The 17,265-nt window shown below is 34.0% G+C and overlaps 2 protein-coding genes across 2 annotated transcripts in view; one reads left to right on the top strand and one right to left on the bottom strand.

The window, feature by feature from the left end:
• LOC111043788 (protein bicaudal D) overlaps positions 1-5,108 on the bottom strand; it is a 38,082-nt gene extending 32,974 nt beyond the window's left edge. The window contains exons 1-3 of the mRNA XM_022328842.2: positions 4,684-5,108; positions 3,816-3,956; positions 2,416-2,640 (exon numbers count right to left, since the gene is read on the bottom strand). Of these exons, the coding sequence (XP_022184534.1) occupies positions 2,416-2,640; positions 3,816-3,956; positions 4,684-4,893 (576 nt within the window). The 5' untranslated portion in view covers positions 4,894-5,108. The remainder of the gene's footprint in view (positions 1-2,415; positions 2,641-3,815; positions 3,957-4,683) is intronic.
• A 1,441-nt stretch (positions 5,109-6,549) lies between these two features.
• LOC111043801 (zinc finger protein 26) lies at positions 6,550-16,646 on the top strand. The gene is made up of 3 exons (XM_022328854.2): positions 6,550-6,718; positions 8,709-8,853; positions 13,946-16,646. The coding sequence occupies exons 2-3, from the start codon at positions 8,709-8,711 to the stop codon at positions 16,054-16,056; spliced, it is 2,256 nt and encodes a 751-aa protein (XP_022184546.2). The 5' UTR covers positions 6,550-6,718; the 3' UTR covers positions 16,057-16,646.
• The last annotated feature ends 619 nt before the right edge of the window (positions 16,647-17,265 follow it).

Raw genomic sequence — 17,265 nt, 5'->3', positions numbered from 1 at the left:
TGAGCTACCTAACCTGACATTACAACCTTCTATATTTGTGAGGATATTATCAATAATTGTCTGTGAAGTTCGAGTTACTCTTGTATATTCGTGGAGCTTAATTTCTAAATTATTAATATTAATAATATCTCTAATATCCTCTGTCATTTTATCCTGCCTGGCAAAATCAGTATTGAAATCTCCTACTACTATAACATTTGTGAAACGAGCGGTTGTAATTTCCAAAAGTGTATGGAGCAGCTCACAAAATTTTTGCCAGTCTCCATTTGGTGACCTATAGATACCTAACACTGCTACCTCGAATCGATCATCAATTTTTAACCTTAGTCCTGTCACCTCTAAATCCATCTCAACAGAAAATCTCTTAACAAAATCCAGTTCATAAGTTTGGGTATGTTTAGCATTGCTAGTGAATATACATACACCACCACTTCTATGAGCTATTCTACAAAATTCTGATCTCAGTGAATAGCCTGGAATCCTAACTTGATTTATTTCCTTTATTTTTAAGCCATGCTCTGTGAAAATAACAATGTCAGGATCCTCCTGTTTAAGAAATACTTCTAATCTGTCAATTTTGTTGCGAAGATACTGAATATTTTGATGATAAATACTAAAAACCTTACAATCTTGTGCTACTCTATCTCTAGCATTTGTAGCTATTTCCCTTTCCCTGTTTTGAGCCAATTTACTAAAAAATCGTTATTTGTTTTTTTGACTGTTTTTAAACCAGAGGATTGCAAACGGCTTTCAATCAGCTCTGCCAATCTATTACAAAAGATTACTTTGCCAGATCGATTTAGATGCAACCCATGATTAGTGAAGTTATGTCTTTTCAGCCTTTCATTTAGAAAACAAATCCCCAGTTGTTTAGAATTCTTATTTTTTAGGCTGTTGATTGTATTATGGATTGATTTGTTTGTCGAATTGATTGCTTCATTTAATTCTGGCCTATCAAACCTATTAGGAATAGTACTTATTATTAAGTTTGTTTTTTTGCTGAGTGGCACAATTTCCTTGATTTTTTCTGTTACTTGAGGAAGATGATTCAAGTTAGGTTCATTTATATTATTTGAGCCACCCAGTACAATTAGATAGTCATTTTCATCAAAGTCTTTAGTTTGTTCCCTAGCTGACTCTACAACTGCATTAATTGATGCACTTGGCTTGAAAAAACATTGGACATCAAATTTATTTTTTAATCTTTTATCAAGGAGATCACTGCAATCACGTCCATGACTGGACGTCAGTAGCAGAACTCTCCCTTTCCTATCTTTATTTCCCTCAGCAATATTTTTGGTTGCTGTCTTCAAAACTTCACTGTACGTTTTATTTCGACCATTTTCAGAGCATTTCCCATCATTTAGGTTAGATTCTATTTTTTTGCATTTGGACGGAGGTTCTATCATACATTTAGTATTTTCAAATTTAGATTTTAGTTTCTTTATTTCCTCCGACATTAGACTACATTGATTTTTTAGATTTAGTATTTCTTTTTTATGGTCTTCATCTTGTAATTTTATAATCAGTTCCAAAGATTTAATTTCTTCTACCATCCCTAACCTTTCTTCCTCAGACGTTTTTAGAGTTACTTCTAATTGGTTTTTTAAATTAGTGTGGCTACTTTGTAGTTGAGCAACTTTTTCGGCTAAAGTAGTTTGAAGAACTGGGGTTTTTGGTTTTGGCGTTTTTGAATTTTGGTTTTGGGAACGCGTAAGTACTCCCGCTATGTTTACATTTCTATTATTAACCTTCGGTGTTCTACTTGAGCTCATTTCCTATCTAAGAAATTATATTACTTGCAATAATAATAATTGATTTATAAATGATAGGATTTTAATTTGGTTATAATTTTAGTCAAGTAAACTATCTATGTTTATTTTTTTAAATCTCGAAAACCTAACCTCAAACTAACCTCTAAACGGTGTTAGGCTTATTAAAATAGAATTAAGAATTAAAATCTAAAACAAAATGATAAAACGTGATCAAGAAACAATTAATAATGAAATAAACACAAAATTTGTACTTATCCGTGACTATTTATAACACAAAATCTTCCAAAACCCAGGAGCGAAATTATGTAGGACTTTCATTCACAACCTCTCAAGGTCACCTACCTTGTTATTTATTTCTAATGCGGATGATACCCACATACGCTTTTTTCCTGTGCGTGGGTAATGGGAAGTGGGTGGGTGATTGATGAGATGATCAAACATCCATGTTACCGGTGGGTTTCGAACCCACGAACCAGACTGTGCTAGACTACTAGACCAACCTAGCCAACCTTTCGTTTCAATTATTAGTAATGTTGATGTTTTAACTTAAAATTAATTTCATTAGTACATACGTTTTAGTATTTCAATGAAATTGAGGAAATCGTCAATATTAGTTGATTTGATAAACATTTGAAAGTACCTGAGAAGATTTGAGTCCAGACACTTGCTTCAAAAGGGTAATGTTCTCTTCTTCCAATTCTGCATAATCCGTTTGCAGTCTCATTTCCCTAAACTTAATCTCTTTTATTTCGGTTCTTAGACTCTTTCTCTCTCCTTCTGCCTCTTGTATGTCTTTAGCTAGCTCAGCATTCTCCTGAATCATACGATCACGTTCCTCCTGAACTCGTTCCAATTCTTGACGAACCTAGACAAAAAAATTGGAAAACAAAATACATTTAATATTTTAAACATAGGTAATTTTACATTTTTCAGTTTACAAAAATGTAACATGAAAAGTATAGAATTTAATGGATTCAGTAGAATAATTAAAATCGCCTGACCTTATGAAACGGACGAATATAAACTGTAAAAATAAAATTTTGTTTAATTTTGTGAAAGAATTAGTTTTGCAGTCAAGACAAGTTGTGCTCTTTTCACACATGTATTGAGGAAATGTAACTCCATTCTACTAAGAAAGTGAAGCAATATGTTAGTTAAATTCTTGAATTAATAGTGAGTATACTATTTTTCTTTAGAATTCCAAACAGGTAATGGTTTGAAACACAACAAAACGCAGAAATTAGTTTTTGCAAATATAAACTTGATCCACATTGAAGCCAGAATTACAGTTGTCCTTATATATTTTCCAGAATAAATTAATGAAAGAACATGACTTGTATTCTAAATTATGTTGTTTTCAAAAAATGCGATAAAATTAACTCATTGTCTTTTTCAGCTTGACTACAGTGGCAGCAAACAATAAACTGGATCGACAGGCAAATGTCACAATTGATGACAATTTTAAATACTATCCTAACATTTTAAAATTTTTGTAATACATTGAACTTCAATTAAGATTATCCAGGTATGCAGTATGCATGACGAATGAATTGAAAATTTCTTCAATATAATTGATAGATTTTGTAAATCTTGAAAGAAATAAAGACATTAATAAAATAAGTTACATATTAATTCTGATTAATTTATTATCGGCTAACTGTAGCATGAAAACAAGTTCAAGGGAACATGATTTTATATATTCCTGTTTTGTATAGATCCTTTGGGAGTTAATTATTCAAGGATTGAATATATGTTTGACAACAAAAAACACAATATTCATATGATAACATGAATCACCCATAAATAAAATTGGAATCTCTTTACTCATAACTATAAGAAGTTGAATAATAAGCAAGTGACTCAATAAGGATGATCAAAACTGAAGACCACGGTAATGATGTGCTTCTAGTATTACAGTAGAAGATCTCCAAGTATCTAGATAAATTTCGTTAATATTAAACATACATGTAAATGAGATGCAAGGAAAATTTTTTTCCTTGAGAGGAATAGATAAAAAGAGAAGTATAACAGCCTACTTACAGTTTTTTGGTCATTTTCTAGGTCGATTATTATGGAGCTTAACGATGTTTCACGGGCAGCTGACTCCGATAGCAGAGATTCTTCCTGTTCAATGCCTGACTTTGTAGTTACTTTGTGAGTAGTCTGAAATTTTGCCAATGCCTGCAAAAAATTATTCAAAAATCTTGTGAATTAGACAGTTGTTGTGTTGATAACCACTTAACTCAACCAATACAAAGTAATTCTAATTTGAATATGTAATATTGAAAGATGGACATGAATGGGAGCTTTTGTCGTGACTTGACCATCTATAACTCTCCTGTCTTAATCAAGGTATGACACTTACTTTTTAAAATAGAAAATTAAGTTCGCTACCCTTACTCCAACAATAAAACAAGTTTTTATATGTTCAACAAAAACTCAAAAAAATGTTTTCATGTAAGGTAGTTCTAGTAACTTGAGTGATATCATGAATTATTGTGTGCACTATGCACATAGGGCTAATAGCACTATGTAAGTTAACTAAGAATTTAACAGAACTGAAAGATTTTTTTAGGATTCAACTTTAAACTGTGACTAATTACGGCACAATTGTAAATCAACTTTTTTCAAAGATATCAATTTTTTCAAATAAACCTTTACCGTTGCATATTACTAAATTAAAATTTGATTAATTTTTATAAAAATTGTATAAATAGCCTAACTATGACCTGTATGAAATGAAGAAAGTTTGTAAAAAATAATGTGGTAGGTTCCAACTTTGGATCATCAAATTTTTGTGATTACAGATGTAATTTAAAATATATGTTTAGAATGAAAGTGCGTAAATAGATGTTTTAATTTAGTTGATGATGACAAGCAATTGAACAATATGAGCAGTGGTACTGACCTCCTGAGTAATGTCAAGTTCATGCTTAGTGTTTTCGTATAAGCTTTCCAATTCTTCAAATCTTTGCCGTAGGTGTTCTTGCTCTTCAAGAAGCACAAGACCATATTGTGCAGACTGTGTCCTTTCACTGTTTGCCTGATCTAATTCACGACTTAATCTTTCAATTTCTTGTTTCAAATCTGATACGGTTTCAAGTCCCGTTGTCTCCATTATAACCTTTTTTAGCAGGCTAATGAAGATTGGCTATTCAATTATTGATGTTATCTATAAACACTGGCGAACAGTCCGCCATGCACGATTATTCCCATAACTATATTTTACAAGAATAATAAGAACTACACGTTATTTAAATATTATTAAAACCATAAAGATGGAAACATCACAAAATCAACCTTTCAATGGACATTGCCACAGCTCACTAGATCACTAGTAGAAGAAAGGTATTTCCACTGCACGTCATTATGCTACTGCCTTTTAGTGTCAAATCAGAAATCACACTGTTTTGAAACATCTCCTTGAACCTACATGGCGATTACTTGTTAGGAAATCATCAAGTTTGAATGTATTTGAAGACATACTTACAGAGCTACAGTTGGGGTTTTTGTCAGCACTTCATTCACATGAGCTACTTTTTAAATAAATAAAACAATATAAAAAATCTTAAAGCACCCTTTATTTTCCAAAAAAATTATATTATAGTTCAACAACTAGTTTTGGTAATTACACCATTGTCAGGTTATAAAATAAAATAAAATTCAATAAATGTTTACTAATTGATACAATATAAACATAATAATGCTTAATTTATTTCTGGTTAAAGTAAAAGTCCGGTATTTATCTTAACTCTGGTTAAAGTTATTAAATTTACATTTGTTTTTAAATTTAATAACTTTAACCAGAAATAAATTAATGAATATTTCTGGTTAGAGTTATTAAATTCAAAAATTTAAATTTAATAACTGTAACCAGAAATAAATTGATCATATAAAATTAAGCACATGTTCATACTGTATCAATTAGTAAACACTTCTTGAATTTTGTTTATTTTATAACCTGTCGATGGTATGATGACCGAATCTAGCTGTTGAACTATTTCAAAGTTTTTTCTTAATAAAGTGTTAATAAAAAATAAAGGGTGCTTAAAGATTTTTCATATTGATTTATTAAATACAAACAGATACACTGGAATTGCTCAATTAATATAATTGGATTAATATCGGGTCACCAAGCTTCGCTCGTTATTTTTATTTATTGAAAAACAGAACACAATTCTTCAGAATGATCGTGTTCATATTTTATAGCTGGCTATACATCAGCCTATGAATTTCGGGGATGCGATATTTTGATTTTTCACAGAATCACTTTTTACTATCCACAGGTGACAAAAGCCTCAGCTGTTTCAGCCAAGAATAAATTATATTTTTAATGTCGTTCAGCGAGTTTTCCCAAGGATGAGACCTATTGCAATAGAATTTTTATATCATAATCCTACTATGTTCCAAATTTCGTGAAAATCGTTAAAGCCGTTTTGGAGATCCCTTAGATATAAATAACCAGATATATACAAAAATTTCTCGCTTAATATAATAGGATTGACACATGTACACCATATTCAACACACTTGTCGTTTTCATGATGGGTCGCATGAATTGGGAATATCTGGAACTCAAAATATTTATATTAATACCCAGATATTTCCAATTCCGCCGCCCCGTCATGACTAGTAGCCATCCTTAGTTGAAAAAGTTTTTACCTGCAGCTCTGTATGATAGAACATTTTTTTGAGAATATTTGGATCAATCAGTTATAGGAAAATTCTAATTTCACCTTTGGAGTTCGTACATCCAGAAGGCAGTGAACATTATAAATCTCAAATTAATCTGTCAATTTGTTTTTTGTTGTTTTTATTTTATCTGTCTTCAGTTTTCACAATATTTCCTCTCGAATTCACTTCTGAATAGTTTTTACAATATTCAGTATTATTGTACAATTGGCACTTTAGACTTGGATCCAATCACTTTAGGTGGATAACAAAGTAAGTTATTAAACGCATTTTTATAGATGTTAGATTAGACCTCCAGGTTGGATCTCAACCATTGGCTTAAGTGTCCAGTGTAAATAAATGCTGATAACAGGATTTTGGCAAGATAGCAACCCTATAACCTACTGAATCTTACGTTATAGTCAGGTTTAAAGAACACACACGTCAACCGGAGCTTGTGTTTCCAAGTACGTCAGTTAGGCAAACCAATACTTGTGTCCTTTACAAGATTCAGGAGTTTTTCCCTACTCTAACATCCCATTCATCACCTGGTTACTTGAAGCCAAACACACCCCTGGAGTTTTACCCATCTCTGGTCTCTTAGGTTTTTCTTTTTGTGTTCCTGAAGCACCAATTTCAGATTGAGGATCCCGGTGCGTTTGAAGGCAAGGCCACTTCTGGGGTTGCCTTGGGGTTTGGTTTGTTCATGTGCTCAAGCAAGCAGGCATACTGTGGGTGTATTCTGTTTTTCAAAAAAAAATTGAGTACGATGTTTGACTCAAAGCTCCCCCACTCCCCCAACCAGGGGGCACTTGATCATTGGTTTCCTATACGTGTCTGATATTAGAGTAAGCAGATAGCTTTATCCTTCTCTAGCTCCGCACCGTTGCCATCCTGGTTTCGGCCTTTTTATAATGGATTATTTATTATATTTCACGTAGGCCTTTATATTATATTTCTACTATAGTCCAGCCACCAAAAAAACTGAAAATACTTTGACCGAGTCCGCACATGCTAATATTTTTGTTCCATTCACAAAAAATAATCAATTTCTCATATTATCTTTTTGTAGAAATAATGAAATTTTCATGACGATGGGTTACATAATATTTAAATAGTTTGTTTCATTTGTTGACAGTCAAGAAGTCTGAATAAAATATTATAAAGCACAGCATTGAATATAAACTGTGGGAGAACCAATAATGGTTCTTGCTATATAGTTCTACTTGGTGAATTTAATAAACATGTGAATAATTGAACAAGAAAACACAAAGCTCATACCTAAATATATTTATTAATTTTATATTATTTATAATCTATTATTATTTATTCATACTTAAAATCTCAACCACTGCTCGTGTTATTGCAAATCAAAATTCATATCAACAGCAATTTAACATTTTATGGGTACTCAGGACTGAAGAGAATGAATCAGAGAAGTCAAGACGTTTTTAATCAGCAATTAATAACGGTAAAATTATTTCATAAAATGTTATACTCAACTGAACCACAGAAAATAGTTTGAAATAATATTAGGCCTATTGGAAGTTAGATCCAATAAATTAGATAAGAAAATACAATTAAAATTAAATTAAAATGTTTTGTCTACATAATCTATCTTGATCAGTAGTTTCTAAAGGGTGGTCCACAAAAGCTCTGGAGGTGGTCCGCGAGGAGTCCGATGGAAGATAAATTGATATTTTAAGCTTTATTAGTCTTTAAAATTATCTATATTAGAGTATAATCAATTTCCCTTCCAAACTGTTATACCGAGTTCGTTCAAATTATTTTATTAATCGGTAAAAGAAGTGATACGTTCAAAATTTTCAATGCAATAAGATAGGATGATAAAGTTTGTTTGGAATCTTGACGGCGGATTTGTATAACGTGATAGAACTAGCCAAAGCGTGACAGTCAATGACCAAACTGTTTCTATATAGTAACTGTAACTTTAAGCTATCCTGGCCGGCTACGGTCAAACTGTCTCTGGCAAATAAGTCAAAAATTAATTTCAAAGAATTATGGTACTAGTAGCCTAGTAGACTTAAATACCCTTTTTTACTTTATTTTTGACACGACTAATTTTGGTCGTTTATGCCATTATGAGGTGTTAAAATTAATTATGAGTTTGTAGTAAACAAATATTAACTTTCTTAGCATCTGGAGCCAGCTTTACAAATTAAATTGTGTTAATTTAGAAAATATGAACTTTTAGCTCCATCATTTCACAGAGGTTTGATTGTGTTTTGATTTTATGTTGCAGATGACATCAGTAGTCAAGGAGGCCGATAACAGCCTAGTACTAGAGCCAGAGTGCAGCAGTGCATGGTCGCCAATCGATAATGATCATAATGACCACCAATATTCAAATAGGTTTTGTCAAATATTCGTCAAAGAAGAGGTTCAAGGTGATTTATTTCATTATTATCATGATCCAATACTAAGTTACACTGACTGTCCATGATCTCATTTGATTATTCTTTCAATGATCATATATAATATCTGTCATTTCTGCCCATGCAGTGATAAGCTCCAATATGAAGCATTATTACAGTAGCGGTAGTTGATACAACAGTTTTATAATTATGATATTTAACGCGCGAGTCAGATGTAGAATTGCAACACAAGCGAGCGAGCGCGTGTGTTCATCATATCACGAGTGCTTTAAATACCATAATTAAACTGATATAGACTATACACGTCTACAACCACTCAAAAAAGTACAATGCGGTATCATATTGCTGACTTGTTAGGTTAGAGATCAACCAACTAGCCTAAATGAAAAAATATTGGAATAACACACTGTCGCATGGCAGCGCCCTCATCGACCGATTGAGCGCCTTTCTCAGATCAGAGCTCCTTGCTGATGCTGATATAGATTGTTTTTGTAATTACCTTACTGAATCTTTCCCAGGCAATTACATAGTCTTACCGGCAGTTACAACAATGATTATTAACGATGAAGGGGCGGATTTATCGTTTCTGAATAGAATAGTTGATCAGAATAATGTTATTGTTTTTATCGTAAATGATAGTCTTTAAGCAGGATCTAATAACGGATGGTCAGGCTCACATTGGAGCATATTACTGTATGACAATGCCCAAAAACGTTTTTATAGTCTAGACTCAATGGGTAGTTATAATGATAGGATTTCCACAGCATTGATTGGAAAATTGAGCTCTATATTCAATACTAATGAACTGATTAAACTGCCCTGTATTCAACAAACTAACAATTTTGACTGTGGGATATTCGCTTTGTATTTCATAGAAGAGGTATTTAAATTTCGTAGAATAAATAGGACAAAATGTTTTAAGGAGAGCCTATTGGGAAATTCTCATTTTGATGCTTTTGGGTATAGATGGAGATTGCTTAGTAACGTATGTAAGTTTTTAAAACCCAAGTCAGATACTTACGTTAAGTAGCATTTATCATCACACAGATCAACGATTGATGTGGCTAATTGTTCCACTTCTGAGATTACCTCAAATCACGCAAATAATTATGAAATTGATCAAAGAAATCTGAGGGCGGATAGGAGAAAACGTACCAAGGGAGTAGTGAAAATTTTTGGGAGTAGCCATGGCCGTGACATTGTTAATTGCTTTGAATCTGATTTCAAGCATTCAGTCAGTGGATTAGTTAAACCAGGGGCGAAATTCAATTCGATTGCAACTAACATCATGAGTGATAGTAAGGATCTCTCCAAAAGCGATCATGTAATTATTATGGGAGGGGCCAATGATGTATATTGCAATCAGTCTTCAGTCTTTCTAAAAGGTTTACTGCCTCTTCTTCTTGTGATGAATTTCACGAATGTCCTTGTTACCACCATACCTATTCGATATGATCTTCCTGACTGGTCCTGTGTGAACCGCGAGATACGAAAAATCAATGGTAAAATAAAAAGATTTTGTGACAAAATTAATCATGTACGAATTATTGATATCACTGACCTTGAGAGAGACAAGTTCACAAGGCATGGGCTGCATTTAAATAGAAAAGGGAAGATTGCAGTCGCAGAAAAAATGAAAAATGTTATTAACGGAACACATGATAATGACGCAGCCATAAGTTTAGGATTTCATAGCTTTATGGGAAACTAGATTACGGTCCTGCTTGTGGAAAGCAAGAAATTAAACGATTAGTTAGGCAGGACCAAAGAGCTCAATTAATAGAGAATAATATAAATAAAACAGTTAACATGAATTATAGGGATGATTATGCCATATCTTGTCAGACTGAAAAATATAATTCGGTCAGCTTTACAACTAATAGGCCTACGTATAACCTCTCTGATTTTCCAATTGGTAGTACTTGCAACAATCAATTTCGGTCTAAATCAGAGTCAGCTTCTCTGATGGTCAAGGTTGTCCACCTAAACATACGTTCGTTGAGCAATAAAATAGATAGATTGGAAATATTCATTGACTTGGAAAAACCAGACTTTCTCATACTGACTGAGCATGGCCTAAAAAATAATGAACTGGGTTGTATCAATATAGAGGATATGCATCTCATTGATTGTTATTGTAGAGTTAATAAGAGCATGGGTGGTGTTGCAATTTTTCACAAAATAATCTGCAATAAACAGCTCCGAAATATTTCTGAACTAAATGTGAGTGATCTCTGTGAGGAGGGTTGCATCGAACTAGCATGTTGTAAATTCAATATAAATAAGGAACCATACGTGCTCCTAGGTGTTTATCGGCCTCCTAATGGTAACATACATTCGTTTTTTAACAATTTTATAAATGTTTTAGAATATCTGTCGATCAATATTGGAACTAAATTAGGCTAATATGTGCAGGAGATTTTAATGTTGATTTTTTGGTTGACTCTTTACAACGTAGAACTTTTTTGAATATTTTGGATCAATTCAATTTGGAATATAACGTCAGAGTTCCCACTAGGATAACAGTAACCAGTAAAACGGCTATAGATAATATAATCACCAGCTCTACATTAATGCATAAGAATATTAACGTCATAGATTCTTGGCTTTCTGATCATACAGCCCAGTCCATTGAATTGCATCTAACAAAGGGTTTTCGTATGGGCCAACCAAAGAATGTTACACGCACCACCTTCCGTAATTGTAGTGTTCATAATCTGGCCAATTTGAGAGCGGTTTTGTCTGGAATAAATTGGAATTTCATTACCGAGAAAAAGGACACAAACAGAAAATACGGGTTATTCCATTGCACCTTCCTCCACTACTACAATATTCATTGCCCTGTCATGACCAAAGCTCTACCCTCAGTTAGGAAGTCGCGTAGTGCTCATTGGATAACACAAGAAATTAAGCAAATTAGACTATTGCTTAAATTTGCAACGGGAAATGCGCATTCTATTCCCAATTTCAATTTATCCCTCATTAAAAACATAAAAATGTATTACGATCAGTTAGTAACTGAAGCTAAAAAACGTTACTATGGAGATATGATAAAAAATTCATCAAATAAATCTAGAACAAGTTGGAATTTAATTAATCAATTTAGAGGTAAATGTACTGGAAAGAAAATTGAATCTTTAGCGCTTGATATTGAGAACGTACTTATGACTAACCAAGAGGAAATTGCAGCTGAATTCAATAGCTTCTTTGCGACTACTGCTCAAAGAATAAATAAGAAAATGAAAAAACACAACACTTATCTAATAGTACTCCTGATAGCGTTCCTAGCTCCCATATTTTGCCGCCTGATCACTTTATTCTAACACCTACAAATGAAGAGGAAATCTCACGCATAATCAATAACTTCAAGCCAAAAAGTAGCACAGGACATGATGACATCCCGTTGAAGGTATTAAAGATCTGTTGTGAGGCGATTGCCCAGCCGCTTGTTTGCATTATCAACTCCATGTTCGAGAGCGGGGTATTTCCCAAAATTTTGAAGATTGCCAAAGTACTTCCACTTTTCAAAGAGGGCAGCAAACATGACATTAACAATTATAGACCTATTTCGTTATTGACAGCTTTTTCAAAGATTTTTGAAACGGTGATTCTTACTAGACTGGTGACTTATCTCTCTGAACATAATCTAATTTCACCAAACCAGCATGGACTTGTAAAGAACAGGTCAACTAGTACAGCCCTCATCGAGGTTTTTGAAGGTATAATAAAAGATATCGAAGGTGGCAACTACACTTCTGGAGTAATGCTCGACCTCTCTAAAGCTTTCGAGTGTGTAGATCATCAGTTGCTTTTGGAAAAATTAACTAGGCTTGGTTTAAGAGGAAAAGTGCATGATTTAATAAGATCTTACCTTTCAGATCGGTATCAGTATGTTACAATTCATGGTAGTGACGGACAAACAGCTTCAAACCTAATCAGAATAACATCAGGGGTACCACAGGGATCTATTCTGGGACCACTTCTCTTTATACTGTACATAGATGACATCTGTTCACTTGTTCCTCTTAATAAACTTACCTTATACGCGGATGACACATCTTTAATTTTTTCACACAAAAACTTGTATGAGATGGAGATTAATTGTATCTTGATATGCAATAGAGTCGTTCAATTTTTCAACTCACTTTCCCTCACAGTTAACTCAAAGAAGAGTAGTATCATTGACTTCAGCCGAAGACATAACGCTTTTGAACCTCAGTTGTACATAGGGGATGATGTTATTAGCAATACAGAGTATGTAAAATTACTTGGTTTAAAGTTTGATTCAAGACTTGCATGGGATGAGCATGTTAATTTTATTATCGACAAGGTCATTAAAGGCTTATTTGTTATCAGAAGCATTGTGAGACTTGTTCCAATGTCAGTTTCAAGAATGGTATATTTTTCACTGTTCTATTCACATGTGGCTTATGGCATAGAGTTGTGGGGAAGCACTGCAGAGTTACACTTTTTTAAAATATTTAGACTACAAAAAAGAGCAATCCGCTACTTGGCAGGGCTCAAGTCCAATGATTCTTGTAAACAGGCTTTTGTTGACTTAAATACTTACGCTACCATCAATTTATATATTCAAACTGTTAATTTTCACTCACAAGCACTTATCTGATCTGAATACAATTGCTGATATCCACACTTATAACACCAGAGGGAGGAATAAACTGTCTTTGAGACAACACCGACTGCATCTGTACGAGAAAATGCCCTCTTATATTGGAGCTAAATTGTTTAACGACTTACCTACCGAGCTGCAGTCCTTGTCTGATATAAAAAATTTTAAGAGTAAAGTGTATAAATTCCTGGTTTCACAAGCCTACTACAGTGTGAAGGATTTCAGTGACAGAAGGTAGCATAGTTTGTAGGTAGGCCTACTCTAGTCTTCCATGTGTGTTTTTTATTGTGTATTTATTATTGTTACTTATTAAGACCTGACGTTATTCAACTGTATATTATAAAGTGTACTGTGTTGAATAACTTTTTCTTTAACTGATATTTATTTTAAAAAAATATTATGACAACATTTTATTCTATTCTACCTCATCACTCTACTTCGAACTGCCTTGGGTAATTTTCATTTTTTTTGCAGTTGAGGATAATGGAGAATTATCAGCGAAAGTAGACTGCAATGCAGAGAAGGGCAAACTAGATATGAGAGCTCCTACAAGCAGTACATCTTCACCTGCAAATACAACACAAGTAGATGGTGACAATGCACTTCTAATACCTCGTGCTGCTGTGGAGAAATCTATGACTGACAAAAAGACTAAGCTCTACAGCTGTGCCCACTGTAGCTTCAAAACTCCCTGGCCCCTAAGTCTTAAAATACACGTGAGACGACACAATGGAGAAAAGCCTTTCAGCTGCGAATTTTGTGACCATAGATCTGCTTGTCCAAGTGATTTGAGAAGACATATTAGAACTCATACAGGCGAGAAACCATTTAGTTGTGAGTTTTGTGACTACACATGTGCTCGTTTAAGTAGTTTGAAAAAACATCTCAAAACACCTACTGGTGAAAAGCATTTCACATGTACATTCTGCGACTTTACAATTGCTTGTTCAGCTGGTTTAAAAATTCATCTTTTAACACATTCAAATGAAAACCCATTTCACTGCGATTTTTGTGACTATTCATGTGCTTCTTCAATTGATTTGAAAAAACATCTCAAACAGTGTAGGCCTTCTGCCGCGTCTGTGACTGACGGGAAGATTAAACTCCACAGCTCTACAGAGAAAGAAGACTGCAGTACAGTGAAGAGCAAACTGGATATCAGTGCTATATGCAGCACAACTTCACCTGCAAATCCAACAGAAATAGGTGGTCTAATCAGCAAAGATGCAAATCCTATAGCTCCTGTTCCGGTTGATGAGTGTAATGAGGCGTCTGTGGCTGACAAAAACAATAAGCTCCTCTGCTGCACCCATTGTAGCTTCAAAACTAGCCGGGCCTCAAGTCTTAGAATACATGTAAGAAGGCACACTGGTCATAAGCCTTTCAGCTGCAACATTTGTAATTATAGATCTGCTTGTTCAAGTGATTTGAGAAGACATATTAGAACTCATACAGGCGAGAAACCTTTCATTTGTGAATACTGCGGCTTCTCATGTACACGTTTCAGTAGTTTGAAAAGACATATCAGAAAACATATTATGAAAACTTTCAGCTGCAAATTTTGTGATTTTACATGCGATCGTTCAGCTAGTTTGAAAAGTCATCTACTAACACATTCCGAAAAAAACACATTCCATTGCGAATTGTGTAACTATACATGTGCTTCTTCAAATTATTTGGAACGACATATCAAAACACATACTGGTGAAAATCCTTACAGTTGTGAGATCTGCGGCAATTCATACGCTCGTTCCAGTTGTCTGAGACGACATCTCAAAAAGTGTAGGCCTGCTGAGGCATCTGTAGCTGACGGGGAGACTAAGAGCAAGCTGGAGATAAATCCTACTACATGCAAAGCATCATCACCTGCAAATGCAACGGTAGCAGGTGGACTAATCAGCAATGATGCTCATTCAATAACTCCTGTTCTTGTAGAAGAGTGTACTGAGGCGTCTGTGGCTGGCGAAAGGACTAAGCTCTACAGCTGTGCTCACTGTAGCTTCAAAACGCCCTGGTCCCTTAGTCTTAAAATACATGTGAGAGAGCACACTAGAGAGTGTGCTGATGTGCCTGTGCCTAACAAAAAGACTAAGAGCAAACTGGAGATACATCCTTCTACATGCACAACATCTGCACCTACAAATACAATAGAAGAAGATGAAAACATGAGCAATGATGCATGTCCAATATCTCCGGTCCCTGTGGAAAAAGAAGAGTGTAATGATACTTGTGTGGCTGACTCAAAGACTAAGCTCTATAGCTGCAGCCATTGTGGCTTCAAAACTCCCTGGTCCCTAAGTCTTAAAATACACATAAGACGACACACTGGTGATAAACCTTTCAGCTGCGAAATTTGTGACCATAGATTTGCTTGTCCAAGTGATTTGAGAAGACATATTAGAACTCATACAGGCGAAAAACCTTTTAGTTGTGAGTTTTGTGACTACAAATGTGCTCGTTTAAGTAGTTTGAAAAAACATCTCAGAACACCTACTGGTAAAAAACATTTCACATGTACATCTTGTGACTTTACAATTGCTTGTTCAGCTGGTTTTAAAAATTCATCTTTTAACACATTCAAATGAAAAACCATTCCACTGTGACTTTTGCGACTATTCATTTGCTTCAGCAGGTGATTTGAAAAAACATCTTAAAAATTGTACTAATGCATCTGAGACCAGCAATAAGACTGATCTATACAGCTGTGCTCATTGTAGCTTCAAAACCCCTCATCACACAAGTCTTAAAATACATGTAAGAAGACATACTGGATTCAAGCCTTACACCTGCAAATTTTGTGACTATAGATCTGCTTGTCCAAGTGATTTTAGAAGACATATTAGAACTCATACAGGCGAGAAACCATTTATTTGTGAGATCTGCGGCTATTCATGTGCTCGTTCAAGTAGTTTGAAAAACCATATTAAAAAACATACTGAGTGAAGAACTTTTCAGGTGAGAATTTTCGGACATTACCTAAGTTTGTTTGTTGACCTATTTTCACAATAAATAAATCTTCAATCACATTCAGAAATGAATTATAACATTTTGAATTTTGTTATTTTACAACTTGCTTTCATTAGTTTCAATCCGTACATTATTACACTTATACTGGTGATGAAAATTTCCGTTTTCAATTTGTGAAATAAATATACAAAAGAAAAAACTTAATCCATTACAACTGACCAATAGTAAAACAGTCTAATCTTTTACGATATCAGAGGCCTATCAAAACGTCTGAGACATCTGATGTTGATAAAATAATAGTAGAATGTTACAGGAATCAAAACAACCATTAGCATCTATCCATCTTTATTAGTGATCTCGATTTCTTTGAACTATTCATGATATTGAATAGACTGCACAAGCTTGGGCGGAATCTCCGTGCCACTTGTTCAGACAAAAGTTATATTCTTGGTTGATCAAAAATCGTTTTTATCCTATTAACAAGTTTTTTGAACGTGAAATTAATTACTTTTAACTATATGTTAATACCAATATAAGTCTTAACACCAGTAGCTTTATGGCTCAAGTACGGCCCGCCGCAAAGTAGACCCACGTTAATCCACGAAAAGCTACCGTGGGATGTTTTGTAAACCATTGCAAGGCTTCTCCAGACATCTGTGTAATGATAATAATACAATGAAAATAATCCACTTGTCAGCTGTTTGATTATGAATAATTCTATAGCAATGGTTTACAAAACATCCCACGGTGTGGGTTGCTTTTCGTGGATTAGCGTGGGTCTACTTTGCGACGGGCCTAATTGCAATATTCAAAAATATTGTTAGGAT

The sequence above is a fragment of the Nilaparvata lugens genome, chromosome 2 (assembly GCF_014356525.2).
Source record: "Nilaparvata lugens isolate BPH chromosome 2, ASM1435652v1, whole genome shotgun sequence".
Classification (NCBI taxonomy): Eukaryota; Metazoa; Arthropoda; class Insecta; order Hemiptera; family Delphacidae; genus Nilaparvata; species Nilaparvata lugens.
Note: the sequence above shows the minus strand (reverse complement) of the source record. Positions and strands in the feature narration are given on the sequence as shown.